Source organism: Heliangelus exortis, chromosome 8 (assembly GCF_036169615.1).
Source record: "Heliangelus exortis chromosome 8, bHelExo1.hap1, whole genome shotgun sequence".
NCBI classification, from domain to species: Eukaryota; Metazoa; Chordata; class Aves; order Apodiformes; family Trochilidae; genus Heliangelus; species Heliangelus exortis.
Window position 1 is genome coordinate 27404287 of NC_092429.1, and position 14682 is coordinate 27418968.

At 48.6% G+C, this 14682-nt stretch overlaps 1 protein-coding gene across 2 annotated transcripts; it reads right to left on the reverse strand.

Moving 5' to 3' along the window:
* Positions 1 to 1106: 1106 nt before the first annotated feature.
* On the reverse strand, positions 1107 to 12891 carry NCF2 (neutrophil cytosolic factor 2). 2 transcript variants are annotated; one of them, XM_071751217.1, is made up of 15 exons: positions 12617 to 12891; positions 11701 to 11783; positions 11310 to 11418; positions 10952 to 11086; positions 9922 to 10029; positions 9092 to 9151; positions 7820 to 7863; positions 7469 to 7610; positions 7198 to 7260; positions 6890 to 6968; positions 5969 to 6012; positions 5142 to 5293; positions 4948 to 5059; positions 4194 to 4344; positions 1107 to 1394 (listed from the first exon to the last, which is right to left on the reverse strand). In XM_071751217.1, the coding sequence occupies exons 1-15, from the start codon at positions 12788 to 12790 to the stop codon at positions 1297 to 1299; spliced, it is 1554 nt and encodes a 517-aa protein (XP_071607318.1). In that variant the 5' UTR covers positions 12791 to 12891; the 3' UTR covers positions 1107 to 1296. The 2 variants fall into 2 exon arrangements, with proteins under 2 accessions (XP_071607318.1, XP_071607319.1); XM_071751218.1 differs by lacking the exons at positions 5969 to 6012; positions 6890 to 6968 and having other exon boundaries at positions 5142 to 5389.
* Positions 12892 to 14682: the final 1791 nt, after the last annotated feature.

Here is a 14682-nt window from a genome sequence, read left to right on the forward strand (position 1 = left end):
TGGCAGAGCACAGGCAATGGGAGGTGCAGGAGATGGAGCCTTCTGCCCTTGACCTGTCTGTAAATCAGGACGTTGGATGTTTGCAGCTGGTTTCTGAACAGCATATTTCCAGCTGTGTCAAAGAAAACCACAAGATACTTTTTTTTTTTTTTTTTTTTTAAACAATGGGTATTTACTGTCTCCAAACATCTCTTCAGAACAAGTTCCTTTATAAACAAATGAGATGTAATTATTGGGAGTGTGGGGTTGTCCAGAACTTGCCTGATAGTTTCCAACATGGGGAAACTACAGCCCCTGGCCTCTTGGAAACAAAGGTTGTGGATGGATGGCTGTGGTTACAGCTTGTGTGTTCTGAGGATGGGGCAGCACAGATGAGTGGAAGTGTTCAAGGAGAAGTTGGATGGTGCTTGGAACATCCTGGTCCAGTGGGATGTGTCCTTGCCCGGGGGGTTGGAACTGGATGATCTTTAAAGTCCCTTCCAACTCAAACCATTCTGTGATTCCATCATCCTATAATTTTAAAATGCCAGAATGCTGCCAGCAGCTGTCAGAAGCCAGGGAAAGTGGAATGATGTGAAAGTAGTGCCAGAGGGGGACAAGTTTTTGGATATGGAAGGGGGAATCCAACTTGTGTAGGCTTTAGAGGTGATGTCTGTGCTACTGTGTGATCTTCAGATCTTTTCTAACTTATTGGCTCCTCTGCCTGATAAGAGAAAGCTTTAAGGTATGGCTCCCAAAGGGGAAACCTGTGTTGGTGTTTTTTTGTTGGTGAGTAGCTCTGATGTGAATTATCAATTGGAGCCAGGCAAGGCTGCAGAGCATCTGTTTTTTAACTTGTTGGCCTTGGCAGGAAAGTTTTTAGGAAGTAAATGCTGTTGGGAAGTTCAGCCCTTCCCAGTCTGCAGCTTCCTGACTTCCAGGTCCTTTTCTGGCTCTGTCTGCAGGGCTGTAAAAGCAATGGCAATACCTTCTCCTGGTTTTTTTTTCCCAGCTGCTGGTTTTTCTGTAGAAAAGATTTGCCAAGGAAAGCATAAGTGGGACAGAGCTATTGCCAGCAGAACTCTTGGTGAGCTGTTTTTAGAACTCAATATATTCCTAAAGAGAAAGACAATTAGCAGTTTTTTAATCATCACCTTGTTTAGACAACAGTGTAAAAGGGGAAATAGAAAAAGCTTTTAATACAACAGTATTTTAAGTCCATTTTCCAATACAATGATTCATATGGAAACTCCTTAATTGCAGTTAAGTTGAATTCTTGATTTCTTTCCGTGTCTGCAACTTTAAGCTCCTCTGAAGTCACATCTGCTGCTCTTCAGTCTTAGAATTCTGAACAAAAGCAGATGGGAAGATGCCAGTCTTCCCTTGGCACTGCCCTTCCAGCCAGTCTTCATTCACTGAAAGGTAAAATTGACACTTTTTTTGTAACCCTTGGGATGTACAGGAACATAATGACCTGCAGGTACCATAGACAGGCCCCAAGATCTCCATTTATAGGTTTTCTGCTGATTACACGGTGCAGAGTGGGATGCTGGGGAAAAGGGATGATGGGGACTGAGGCACAGAGCAAAGGTGTAAAGGAAGAATCCACTGCCAAACGAAGTCGAGGAAAACAGATCAAAATAGAGAGACCAAGGGGTGCTTTTTTTTCCTCTTCTTTTTGCCTTTTTTTTTTTGCTTTTTTCTGCTTTTTTCCTGCTTTTTTTCCTGCTTTTTTTCCTGCTTTTTTTCCTGCTTTTTTTCCTGCTTTTTTTCCTGCTTTTTTTCCTGCTTTGTTTCCTGCTTTGTTTCCTGCTTTGTTTCCTGCTTTGTTTCCTGCTTTGTTTCCTGCTTTGTTTCCTGCTTTGTTTCCTGCTTTGTTTCCTGCTTTGTTTCCTGCTTTGTTTCCTGCTTTGTTTCCTGCTTTGTTTCCTGCTTTGTTTCCTGCTTTGTTTCCTGCTTTGTTTCCTGCTTTGTTTCCTGCTTTGTTTCCTGCTTTGTTTCCAGCTTTGTTTCCAGCTTTGTTTCCAGCTTTGTTTCCAGCTTTGTTTCCAGCTTTGTTTCCAGCTTTGTTTCCAGCTTTTTTTTCTGCTTTTTTTCTGCTTTTTTTCTGCTTTTTTTCTGCTTTTTTTCTGCTTTTTTCTGCTTTTTTCTGCTTTTTTCTGCTTTTTTCTGCTTTTTTCTGCTTTTTTTCTGCTTTTTTCCTGCTTTTTTCCTGCTTTTTTCCTGCTTTTTTCCTGCTTTTTTCCTGCTTTTTTCCTGCTTTTTTCCTGCTTTTTTCCTGCTTTTTTCCTGCTTTTTTCCTGCTTTTTTCCTGCTTTTTTCCTGCTTTTTTCCTGCTTTTTTCCTGCTTTTTTCCTGCTTTTTTCCGCTTTTTTCCGCTTTTTTCCGCTTTTTTCCGCTTTTTTCCGCTTTTTTCCGCTTTTTTCCGCTTTTTTCCGCTTTTTCCTGCTTTTTTTCTGCTTTTTTTCCTGCTTTTTTTCCTGCTTTTTTTCCTGCTTTTTTCCTGCTTTTTTCCTGCTTTTTTCCTGCTTTTTTCCTGCTTTTTTCCTGCTTTTTTCCTGCTTTTTTCCTGCTTTTTTCCTGCTTTTTTCCTGCTTTTTTCCTGCTTTTTCCCTGCTTTTTCCCTGCTTTTTCCCTGCTTTTTCCCTGCTTTTTCCCTGCTTTTTCCCTGCTTTTTCCCTGCTTTTTCCCTGCTTTTTCCCTGCTTTTTCCCTGCTTTTTCCCTGCTTTTTCCCTGCTTTTTCCCTGCTTTTTCCCTGCTTTTTCCCTGCTTTTTCCCTGCTTTTTCCCTGCTTTTTCCCTGCTTTTTTCCCCCGCTTTTTTCCTGCTTTTTTCCTGCTTTTTTCCTGCTTTTTTCCTGCTTTTTTCCTGCTTTTTTCCCCGCTTTTTTCCCCGCTTTTTTCCCCGCTTTTTTCCCCGCTTTTTTCCCCGCTTTTTTCCCCGCTTTTTTCCCCGCTTTTTTTTTCCCCCGCTTTTTTTTTCCCCCGCTTTTTTTTTTCCCCCGCTTTTTTTTTTCCCCCGCTTTTTTTTTTCCCCCGCTTTTTTTTTTCCCCCGCTTTTTTTTTTCCCCCTGCTTTTTTTTTTCCTGCTTTTTTTAAGCAGTTTCTGATGTTTTGGCTTCACTCAGACTCAGCTCAGGAGGGACACAGATGCCCTGTGCAGGGGATGTACCTAATTCTTCACTGATCGTGGGTTCGCTTGCAGCTTTTGCTGGAGACACTCACCTCGTTGTCCTCCCTGCTTGGCATGGGCTGGAAAGGATCCAACCTTAAAACCAGGTACAAGATTTTGCTGAGATTTAGTCCCAACTTAAGGCATGGGGCAGTGGCCAAAATGAGAAATCCCCTTGAAAAAGTAACACGTCATGCATAAGGCTAAAAAAAACTCTTGAAACTTTGAGGAATGGGGTAGTGGGAACAGGGGTGTGATGGAAATAGGGGGGAGGAAGGATGTGTAACATGGATCTGTGGGTGAGAAGGCTGTGGGAAAGCTGGGGGCAGTGTATGGGGCTGTTGCAGGGGCAGAAGGCACTTGAGGGAAGCAATCTTGCGGGTGTTGGGTCCTTTTTGTCTTGTGGCTCCTGAGACTTCACTAGAAAGCTGCAAACCCTCCCCTTCATCAGGAGTGTGCACAGCAGCAGCTGAAAATCCCTCAGTAGGTTGGATGCTTTCTGTTGTTGTTGTTGTTCTTTATAGGGAAGGAGCAAATTTGCCCCAGGAATCTTAGAACTGGAAGCTCAGTGTCCCAGTTTTTAGCAGGGTGAAGGAAAGCAGTTCCTGAATGCATCCCTGGGTTGTCCTTTTCCCTGGATTCCACCTGCCACCTCATGCATCTCTAACCTCACACAGTGCCAGCTTTCTCAAGTGCCCTCCGGCAGAAATCCAAGCAGATGATTTTTCCATCTAAAAGTGTCAAACTGCAACTTCCAGGAGGAGGTATTTGCTCTCAGGCTGCCCGAGGCAGGCTGATGCTCTGCAGGTTCCCAGCATGAAGCAGTTTGCTTGGGAGGACAGGAGAATTCAGGAAAAGAGATCCAGGTTCCTTGGGATGCTTGTAGGTGCCACCAAAGAACACAAAACCCACATCTGACCAAATACCTGAAAGCTTTTGGCCTCCCTTGGCAGATGCTGAGAAACCACGAGGACAGCACTGGGCACCTTGGGGTCAGTCCCACACTCTCCCCAAAGCTGGGAAGTCCCTGAAAGTACCATTACCTTTGGATAAAACCAGGATCACATCTCCTGCCTGGAATTCCAGGTCTTCAGGCTGGGTGGCTTCATAATTGTACAGTGCTGTGACATGGGTTGGTGCCCTCTCCTCTGGTGCTGTGTCCTGCAGCAGCTCTTCTGGGAAAAACCCCTTTCCCTAGGGCAGGAAATTAGCTGGTGAGGACACTTTTGTCTTCTCCTGTCCCTTTGTTACCAGGGTAAGAGAGACAAGCTCTTGGAGAACAAGTCTAACAAGGAGCATCTGAAGGAGCTGGAATTGTTTAGCCTGGAAAAAAAATGAGGCTGAAGGGGAGATCTTGTTGCTCTCTACAACTCCCTGCAAGGTGGGTCTCTGCTTCCCAGTGAGAAGTGATAAAACAAGAGGAAATGGCCTCAAGTTGTGCCAGGGGAGGTTTAGATTGGATTCTGGGAGCAATTTCTTCATCTGAGGGGTTGTCAGGCCCTGGCACAGGGTGGTGGAACCACCATCCCTGAAAAGCCATGTGGATGAGGTGCTGAGGGATGTGGTTCAGTGGTGGCCTTGGCAGTGCTGGGCTCCTGGTTGGACTTGATGATCTTAAAGGTCTTTTCCAACCAAAAGGATTCTGTGGGACTGTGATTCTAAGCTCTGCTTCTCCTCCTCCCTTTGCTCCTCTGCCTTCCACTAGGTCTCTGGCTGGCTTTGTAAGGCCCAAGCCTGCACTCACAGCAAGGAAAGCAAAAGCAACCTCTGCTTAGGATCCTGCTTGCTGTCACTGACCTCTGTGCTGTCACACCAGACTGTCAGACAATAATCCTTGCTCTGCCTCCAGGCTGCCTCCAGGTCCTCAGTGTTCAGAGCCACCAGCTCTTGGCTCTCTGCAGGTTTGTACCTGGGGGTGCCAAGGACACAGAGGGTAAGTGTGAGAGCCCTGAAAACACAGCTCCTGCTCCTGCCAGCAGGCAGTGTCTCACCTCAGCTTGGTGTGCTCAGGCTGGAGCTCCAGCTTCTTGCAAACCAGGTCCAGGAGCTCTGTGTAGGAGAGACCTGGCTCAACCTGCAGGGCTACTGTGTATTTGTAATGCACCTTGAGGATGTGAGGGCTGGAGGTGGCTGCTGCAGCCTCCTGTGGGTAGCAAATTGGATTTGAGAGCTTGGGTGGCTTGGTTGAGGGAAGGGAGGGACTGGAAACATGGGAATGGTTGCCTGAGTCATACTTTGGCTGCAGGGCAGGTCAGGGAGGTCTGCAGGTCCATCCAGCCTTTGGCACTTCCCTGGGGGCAGCTCAGTGCCACCCAAGCAATGGTTGGATGTGTGGCTGGTTGGCACAGGAGTAGGTGAGGCATTTAGCAGCCCAAGCATGGCTTTTGGGTGACCAAATTTGAGGTGTATCAGCCCTTCAACCCCTTCGTTCTTAATTTTTGAGTTGGGATTGCCATGGTTTCCCATCTCTCTCCCCAATGTGGCCTCCTGATGCCCTGCCCAGGAGTGGGGATGTTACACCCAAACTCCTATGTTTTTTCCATTTTTTTTTTCCTATTTTTTTTTCGGATGCCACCTGAGTTGTACTGGGGCTCTGCTGCCAGCCAAGGCTGGGGAGCAGATCTGCAGGAGCCTGAGTCTCCCAGTTGGGTCTTGATGGCCTTTAGGCCTTGGTTCTGTTTTGGGGAAGCTCCTGGATGATGAAAACCTGAAACACTTCCAGGGCCACGGTATTTGCTGGGCCTGCCAGCACCTTTCAGTGTGCCAGAAATCAGGGTTTGTAACATGGGCTTTGGGATCCACATCCAGGAGGTGTTACCTGGGTCACTTGGCTCAGTTGTGTTGCAGTAGCAGGAGTGTGGTCTGTGGAGGGAAAAAGAGTTGGTTTAGCACAAGGGATGGTGTCAGCATTGCTGCTCTGGGCCTAAAGCTGCATTTGGATCTCCTACAGCCCTTCTCCTTGACCCCCCCCCCATCAATGTTTTGTGATGTTTTATGTGGGGGCAGCATGAGCTGGGATGGGATTCATCCCCAAAATTTAGCTATAACCCCCAAGCAGAGGTGTGGGCTCTGTGCTTTCCCTCCTATAGGGACAAGAGCTTTAGGGAGGGGGATGACTTTACTGAGTGGGTTTAAAAAAAAAAATCTAAAAAACTAAAAAACCACAAAAATCTGAGTCTTTGGTTTTAGTGTCTTTGTTCTTCTGCTCAACTCAAGTCCACACTGAAAACTGGAGGCAATTCTTGTCCTTCACTGGAGTTCATACCTCCAGGTAGGGTGATTGGATGCAGGTTTGAAGTCCCATCACAAAGATCTGCTCTGTGTTTTGTCAGGGCTTTGGCAGGACCGTCCTTGTTCTGCTCCCAAGTGCAGAGCCACTGCTAAAGCTGCTATGGATGGCTTTTGGTGGCATAAAGATGCTCTTTGAAATTATTTGGCTCTTGAGATATATGGACAAGCTGGTTCACCTGCCCCATTTCTATCCCCAAGGCTTTTTTTCCCCATTAGTTGCTGTGCTAATTAAGAGGAATTTGCTTTCCTCAGGGCCCTGTGTGCTCTCTTCTCTGCTGTCCTCAGCACTGGAGCTGCCATCTCTGCCTCCTGCTTTTAACTCCTGGACTGCAAATGGTCCTGGGAATGAGGCAGAGATGAGCTCTGCTCCTGCTCTCAAAGGGTGAGGATGTGGCCATGAGAATCCCATCTCAAACCTGCTGCCTGGGATTTTCCCATCCTCACTGACCTGGTGCTGGCTGCTGCAGCTTCTCCAGGACAGTGGAACTGGTTGGCTCTGGGATCTTGGCTTCAAGAGGGATTTCTTCCTGTGCCAACAGGAGAAAGGTAATGCTGTCAATCCTACCCTTCCTGAGGGAGCTGGGCACTGATTTTTGCAGCTCTGAGCTCATCTTAAGGTGCCCTGAGCCAGAAGAACCAACCCCAGCATTATGAGAGAGAGGGAGGGTGTTGAGGTGGAGGTCCTGCTTGAAAACCCAGAAGAGGTGGTGGGTGAATGTTTGGGAATCTGCCCTCCCCAGGACAGCCCCTCCTCACCTGGATGTGCAGCTTGTTCTGGAGCTCCACAGGCTCAAGGAAGTTGCAGGGTACAATCCCTTTCTGCAGGGGAAGCAGAGATGAGTGGGGATTGCTTGGCAAGGAAGCAGCCTGCTGCTGGAGGACACAGCTGAGCTTGTTCTTGCCCTCTCCTAAAACCAGGAGAGTCCCTGAGGCTTGCAGATGAGTTGCTGCAGGTTGGGTTTTAACCTCCAAGTCCTCTGCAGCACTTCCCAGTGTGTCCCCCCCACTGTCCCACTCCCCCTGGTACCTTTCCATTGAACATCACAGTGGCCCAGTTGTCTTTCTCTTTCTTCAGGACAAAGACAATGTTTCCTGGGAGGACCTGAAGCTCCTCAGCAGTCTCAGGGATGAACTCATAGAGGACACGGTGTGGCTGCCCCTCCAGGGCCCTGGGTGAGGGTGGGAGCAGCACTTGGCTCAGGAGGGGTGGGTAACATCCCTGCTTTACTTGACAGGGGAAACCCAGACCTCTGCCTCTGCAATCCTTTCCCTGCCCTCCCTCCCTCCCCAGTTTTAGATGCCTCCTGGCAACTCAGCTGTGATGGTCCAGGGTGGGTTTGGAGCTGGGCTAGTCCAGCCCATCTTTCCTCCAACTCACCTGAGGATTTCGGGGGTCTTGGGCCTGGGTGGAGGACCAGAGGACTGCCAAGACAAAAAGAAAAATCACCAGGAATTGGGGAGATTCTGGTTGTTTTGCAGAGGTGTCCTGCAGCCTTTGCCTGTACATGGTTCTTCCCCACACACCCCATGCTGGTGTCAGGTCAGATAATTTAAACCTAAAGGAATTAATTTTTTTTCTGGTTCTGCAGCTGGATGATAGAAGCTTTCCTCTTTGCCACCCTAATGCATAACCCAGCTGTTTAAGTGCCCTGAGGAATATGACGGGTTTTGCTCCTTCAAACAAGCAGTTCCCGAGTTCTTGCCCCTTGTCTGGTTTTCAGGGCACAATCCTGGATTTATTCATGATTTTGCAGCTTGCAGAGAGCTGACATCAGGAATCTGAGGTCAGTTTAAGCAGTAAGATGTGCTTCCCTCTGTCTTCCTTTTATCATGCCTGTAAAATCCTCAGCTGCCATTGTAGTGCTTCACAGATTCTCCTCATTTAAAGCTCTGGATTTTATCAACCCTCTGAAGGAGCTACTTGAGCTAAGCCTGACTCCTGCAGTGAGGTGTCAACACTTGGCTGTGGTGAGAATGTGTGTGTTTCATCTTGTGGAATGGTGCTGTAGGCTGCAGCAGTTCCACTTCCCCATATTCTCTCAAAAGGCTGCAGGAAAAACCCTTTAGAGATGGAAAGATGCTGCTACATCATCGGGATAGTGGCATGGAAAGCACAAAGGGCTTATATTTATATTTATACTATATTTATTTTCTATTTATTTTCTATTTCTATTTCTATTTATTTTCTATTTCTATTTCTTCCTATTTCTATTTCTATTTCTTTCTATTTCTATTTCTATAGCACCTACTACCATATTGATAAATATTCTTTGGAACCACTCTGACACTAGGAGGATAAACTAGGAGGATGAAAGCAGAACTGCTCTTGCTGCTCTGCTCAAGCTTAGGCAGATGGACCCAGTGATGAACAATTAACCCAGTCTCCCAGGGGGGGCCACCAGGCAACCACTTTGCTTTTCAGGGAACTGCCTTATCCTCAACAACAGCCACAGGGGTGTTTGTGCTGGAAAAAGCAGCTGAGATGTACAGGCAGCATCCACCTCCCCTCTGCAGCCCCAGTGGAAGGTTCATGGTGCTGATGCTGCTTTTTGCTGCCTACCAGGAGCCAGAGCCCTTGGTGAGCTGTGGGACTGGACCCATCCCCATCCTGGACCTTTCTTGAGGAGGTTGCTCATGACTGGTGCCTTACCTGGGGTTGGAGTGGAGCAAATCCTGAAAAATTGTCCTTGTCTACCACAGATGCCACCACCTAGTGTCAAGGACAGACAGACAGTGACTTGGTGCTCATGAACCTCTCTCAGACATCTCTTCACCCTCCTCCTTTGCTGTGGGCCAGGGCACGCACTTTTAGGACACTTTGGGTTCAAGAGGGGCTGTGATCTTTGGCTACAGACTGATTGCTTCTGGCACCAAAACTCAGCTTCTCAGATCTTAGCTCCAACATTGCTGCAGTTGGAGTCATTATAAACTAAAAGTTTCCCTTTGTATTTTAATCAGAAACGTTGAAGAGAGTCAGCATGGCCAACTGGAGCCCTTACCTCCTCTCCTAGCTACTTTCCAACTTGAAGTATTATTTAGGAAGTTTATAAATATTTGTGTGCAGGTTTCTGGGAATTCCCTGTTCCCCAGAGCTTGCACATCCCAGGGGTCACTTTCCAGAGGCTGATATCCCAGTGCTTGGGTTTGGGGGACTTGTGGGAGAAAAGCCTGCTTGCTTATCTGAGCTGAAAAGTCCCTTTTAAATGGAGCAGGGGAAGAACTGGAGGTCATTTTTAGGCATCACTTTTTAAATAGCTTCTCTTTCTCCCCCTGAAAAAATGTTGGCTCAAGTTCAAGAGTTCAGTGGCACAAAGTTGGGTGGCCATACTCTGCAGAAAAATGCTTTTAGGTCCCCTGAGACCCCCCCCATATCATCCCTCCATGCCTGAGGAGATCCCCAAGGAAGGCACAGACCACTCCATATCTCAGGTTGCCCAGCAGGCAGCAGCTCTCCTCAACCCCCAGATCTTCCTTTCTTACCATAGCCTTCCCCAGATAGTCCTTCTTCTCCAGCTGAGCCACTTGCTTTTCATTTGGTCTGAACAGCTTCCCAGCAGGAATGGCCACCAGCTCACAGAGCTTCTGCTTCTGGAGCACAGAGAAGTCGTAGCACTCTTCAGAGGTGAGAGCTGGGACTGCTTCATGTCCAGGTGAGAGCTGGGACTGCTTCATGTCCCCTTCCTCCTGCCTCTGAGCTTAAGGTCTCACTCCACAAAGTCAAAATGTCACAGCCCAACCCCAGCCCTGACATGGTCTATTTAACCTGTCACATTTTGCTCACCCCACTGCATTTTTCTCCTAATGCTGTACCTAAAAGGTGGTTTCTCTATCACTGGGGTTTTCTCCCCCCTTCTTTGTCCCCCCTTCTTTGTCCCCCCTTCTTTGTCCCCCCTTCTTTGTCCCCCCTTCTTTGTCCCCCCTTCTTTGTCCCCCCTTCTTTGTCCCCCCTTCTTTGTCCCCCCTTCTTTGTCCCCCCTTCTTTGTCCCCCCTTCTTTGTCCCCCCTTCTTTGTCCCCCCTTCTTTGTCCCCCCTTCTTTGTCCCCCCTTCTTTGTCCCCCCTTCTTTGTCCCCCCTTCTTTGTCCCCCCTTCTTTGTCCCCCCTTCTTTGTCCCCCCTTCTTTGTCCCCCCTTCTTTGTCCCCCCTTCTTTGTCCCCCCTTCTTTGTCCCCCCTTCTTTGTCCCCCCTTCTTTGTCCCCCCTTCTTTGTCCCCCCTTCTTTGTCCCCCCTTCTTTGTCCCCCCTTCTTTGTCCCCCCTTCTTTGTCCCCCCTTCTTTGTCCCCCCTTCTTTGTCCCCCCTTCTTTGTCCCCCCTTCTTTGTCCCCCCTTCTTTGTCCCCCCTTCTTTGTCCCCCCTTCTTTGTCCCCCCTTCTTTGTCCCCCCTTCTTTGTCCCCCCTTCTTTGTCCCCCCTTCTTTGTCCCCCCTTCTTTGTCCCCCCTTCTTTCTCCTTTCCTTTCCTTTTCCCAGTGAGCAAGGACAGACAGTGGCTGTGATTCCTGCTCCTCCTTACCAGGATGGCTTCCATGGCCCTGTCAATCTTGTTGTGCTGGGGCTCACTCTTCATGCTCACAGCCATGGTCAGGTATTCCTCAGCTTTTTTCCAGTCCTCCATTGCAGCATACACCAGGGCAATGTTGCAGAGAATCTACCAAAGGGATAGAAGTGAGGAAACCAAATCTGAGAGCAGAGGGATCCCTGCCAGGAATGGGCAGCCCAGTGGGGGCATCATGCACTTGCTTGCTTTCTTGCAAGCCTCCCCTATAGGAGGAGGAGAGGACCTTGACTGTCCTTTTCCTAATTTTTTTTTTTTTTTTTTGAGGTGGTGAACAACCTCTCAGGATGAAACCTGCCAGCCAGGTCTTGCTCACCTCACAAGCAAAGAGTCTGTACCGCAGCCCCAGAATCTTGTAGTCAATGAGTTGGTTGCCTCTCAGCTGGGCCAGGGCCTCTTTGAAATCCTTGAGTGCCTTCTCATGGCTGTGGAGCAGAGGACAAGGGTGTCACAGCCTCTTGGTGGCCATCTGCCTGCAATCAGCCTCTTAAGTCTCTACTTAAATTTGTCTGTATTTAGCTGAGTCTCTCCTAAACCCTTGCAGTGATTTTTGAGGCACCCAGGGAGTGATGCTCCAAGACTGTGGTGCTGAGGGAGCCTCTGCTTTACCTTTGTGATTTTTGGCCCCTGGGGCATCAGCCCCTCCTCAGCTGAAGGTTGGCATCTCCACAAGTGGCAGAACCAGAAGATTAAAGCCTCCCACTCACTTCTGCCTCCAGTAAAACACCGTCCCCCGCTGGAAATAAGCCACTGCCAGGTGTTTGTCACAGCCAATGCTCCTGGTGAAAGCCTGCACAGAGGTAGGAGGGTGGCAAGAAGAGGGTGACAAGGTAAGAACCTTAAAGAACTGAGGTTGTGGAGCAGTTAGACCTCTCCTGCTTTAGCCAGGGGGGCCAAGCTGGGCACTGGGGCAATGAATCCCTGCAGCACTGAATGGGATGGTGGAGCCTGTACTAGGATCCTCATTTTTTTTTTAACTCCATCAGTGTCTGAGGGAACTGAGTGTTTAGCCTGGAGAAAAGGAGGTTAAGGAGAGATCTCATCACTCTCTACAACTCCCTGAAAGGAGGTTGGAGCCAGGGGGAGTTGGTCTCTTCTCCCAGGTAAAAAGACAAGAGTTGAACCAACTCTTCAACTTGAGTTGTCCCCAAGCTGAACCCGGGGGGGGTTCAAACTGGATACTAGGAACAATTTCTTCACCCAAAGGGTTGTCAGGCCCTGGCACAGGCTGCTCAGAGCAGCAATGGAGTCACCATCCCTGGAGGGATTTAAAAGCCACGGAGATGTGGTGCTGAGGGATGTGGTTTAGTGGTGGCCTTGGCAGTGCTGGGCTACTGGTTGGGCTTGATGATCTTAGAGGTCTTTTCCAACCAAAATGGTTTCCTGATCTGCCCCTGCTTGCTTGGTAGCTTGGTACTTCTGTGGTTACCCCTCAGAGGGAGGGAGGGTGAGCAGCAAGCCAGGGGCTTCAGTGGCCAAATGGGTTCAGCAGGAGCAGCCCAGGGGTGCCATGCCTCTTACCAGCTTGAAAAGCCCTCACATCTTTCCCTTAGTGAGACAGCAGCCCTCAGCTCCTTCCTTCCCCACCATGCCCATCCATGTGGCAGTGCCCCTGTACCTTACCTCCTCTGCCTCAGCCAGCTTCCCCAGGACAAGATGGACACAGCCAATGTTAAAGCAGATTTTAGCAGCTGGGTTCTGGACAGCTGTGAAGGCTTCCAGAGCCCCTCCCCAATCCTTCCTGTCTGCTGCACACACCCCTTCTTGCCACAGCTGGATCGTCTCCACCAGGGACATGGTGCAGGGAGGTCCTGGGATGCCTTCTGGCTCTTGCCCTTCTCCTTGTCCTTCCTGGTGTGGTCTCTCTCTGGCTTCCTCTTCCTTACACTTTTGTTGCCTGTGTCACAAACGTGGCAGGAAGTGGCCTCACCAGCATCACTGAAAGATGGTCCCAGGAAGGGGAAGTGAGATGGGGGCTGTTTCTCTGAGCAGGTTTCCCCACCAAGCTGGCTCGAGCACCAGGTCCTCTCTGGGAGCCACTCCTTGAGTTTTGCTTCTCCAGGTTTTTCATGACAAGCCACAGATTTTGCCAGCTGGGTGGTAGAACAGGTCAAATTTTGGGTTGCAAAGCCACGGGGCAAATGGAGCAGCTGAGCCCTTTGTGCCCTCTGAAGTTTGGTCCTTGATGGAGATGGTTCCTGCAGGCATCTCCTGGCCACTGGTCCAGGGCTACCCTGCTTGCCTGCTCACCCAAGAGGGGAGGTGAAATTCAGCCCTGGAAATCTTTTCCTTTATCCCACTGAGGAATTCCCACTGCTGAGGGGGCATGAGGATGAGCCCTGGCAGCAGTGGTAGCTCATGCTCAGCCCAACATCACTTCTGTCAAGGTTTTTCATGGCTAATGGGATGGAACTTGCCTCTGGAGCATCAGGGGGATGGTACTGCTGGCAGGGATCTCTTAGACAACTCCTGTGGGCTTCCTACAGGAGCACAGAGGGGACCCCTTAACCTCCAGAAAATCAGAGGGAAAAGCAAGCAGCTGAAGTGATGCTGAAGGAGAGGGGTAGGTGTAGGAAAATATCCCCCGAGGTGCCTTTTCTCACTTCTGTGAGGCATGGGAGACTCCATCTTACAACCAAACATTTAACTTTACGGGAGGGATAATTTTCTGCTCATTTAATTATCTGAATTGACCCTGAATGGGTCAGGTTCTCAAAATTGCTATAAAGGGAGCTGGAGAAGGATGCAGAATCACCTGTAGTGAGTGTTTGGGGTTTTTTCTCCTCCATTTCATGGGAAGATGGTATCTGAAAGATGCAAGCACAGCAATCATTCACAGCAGCTGTCCCTCTACATGGTTATTTTTAAGGTAACATCCAAGAAATTACAAAGCTGTGATAAACATACCCTGCTTACTGAGTCTTTTGTTCCCCTTTCTCTTTTCAAGTTGATTTAATAGTTTCTCCTGTGATAAAGTCCAAGAGGAAGTGAGTAGCAGAGATGGTGACACCTCCTGTGGGAGATTCCTGGAATCCAGCACAAACTCAGATGACCAAGAGTTGGGTAGGAAAGACACAGAAACACCCCAGTTGGTATAGCAACAATATGCACAAGTTTCTCATCATTTCTGGAGAGATCAAAAAAAATAAAAAAATTATCTGGGAAATTAGAAAACATTATGTAGGAGAAAAAAACTTTTTTGGGAGCTCTGTAATGCAGGAATGGAAGAGAGTGCCCAGCCTGGAAGGGAGGCATGAGTGCTCTCTCTGCACAGGACCTGATTTTTTTATTTTTTATTTTTTTGCTCACTCCCTAAATGGTTTCAGGGAGCAAGGCAGGAGCTGCAGGAACTCTTTGGCCCAGTGACAGCTGACTCAGAACCCAGGACTTGGCAGGGCAGCAGTTCTGGGCAGCAGGAGATGCTTCTCAAAACTGTTACAAAAGCAGGATGTGACTTAAACATTGCCACATGCCCTGGCCAAAGGCAGGGAGGGGAGGGTTACAAGTGCCCCCCAGAAGCTCTGAGCCTTCCTAGCAGAGCTCTGCAAATCCCACTCCCCTTCAACTCAATCCACTCTGCATATAAAGGGTTTTTCACTGGAGGTTTCCTTCTTGTATTAGGAAAGGAAATAAATTTTGCAAAATGAAATTGTTTGGGGAGTTTTTTTTTTTTTTGCTTCTTTGCCCAT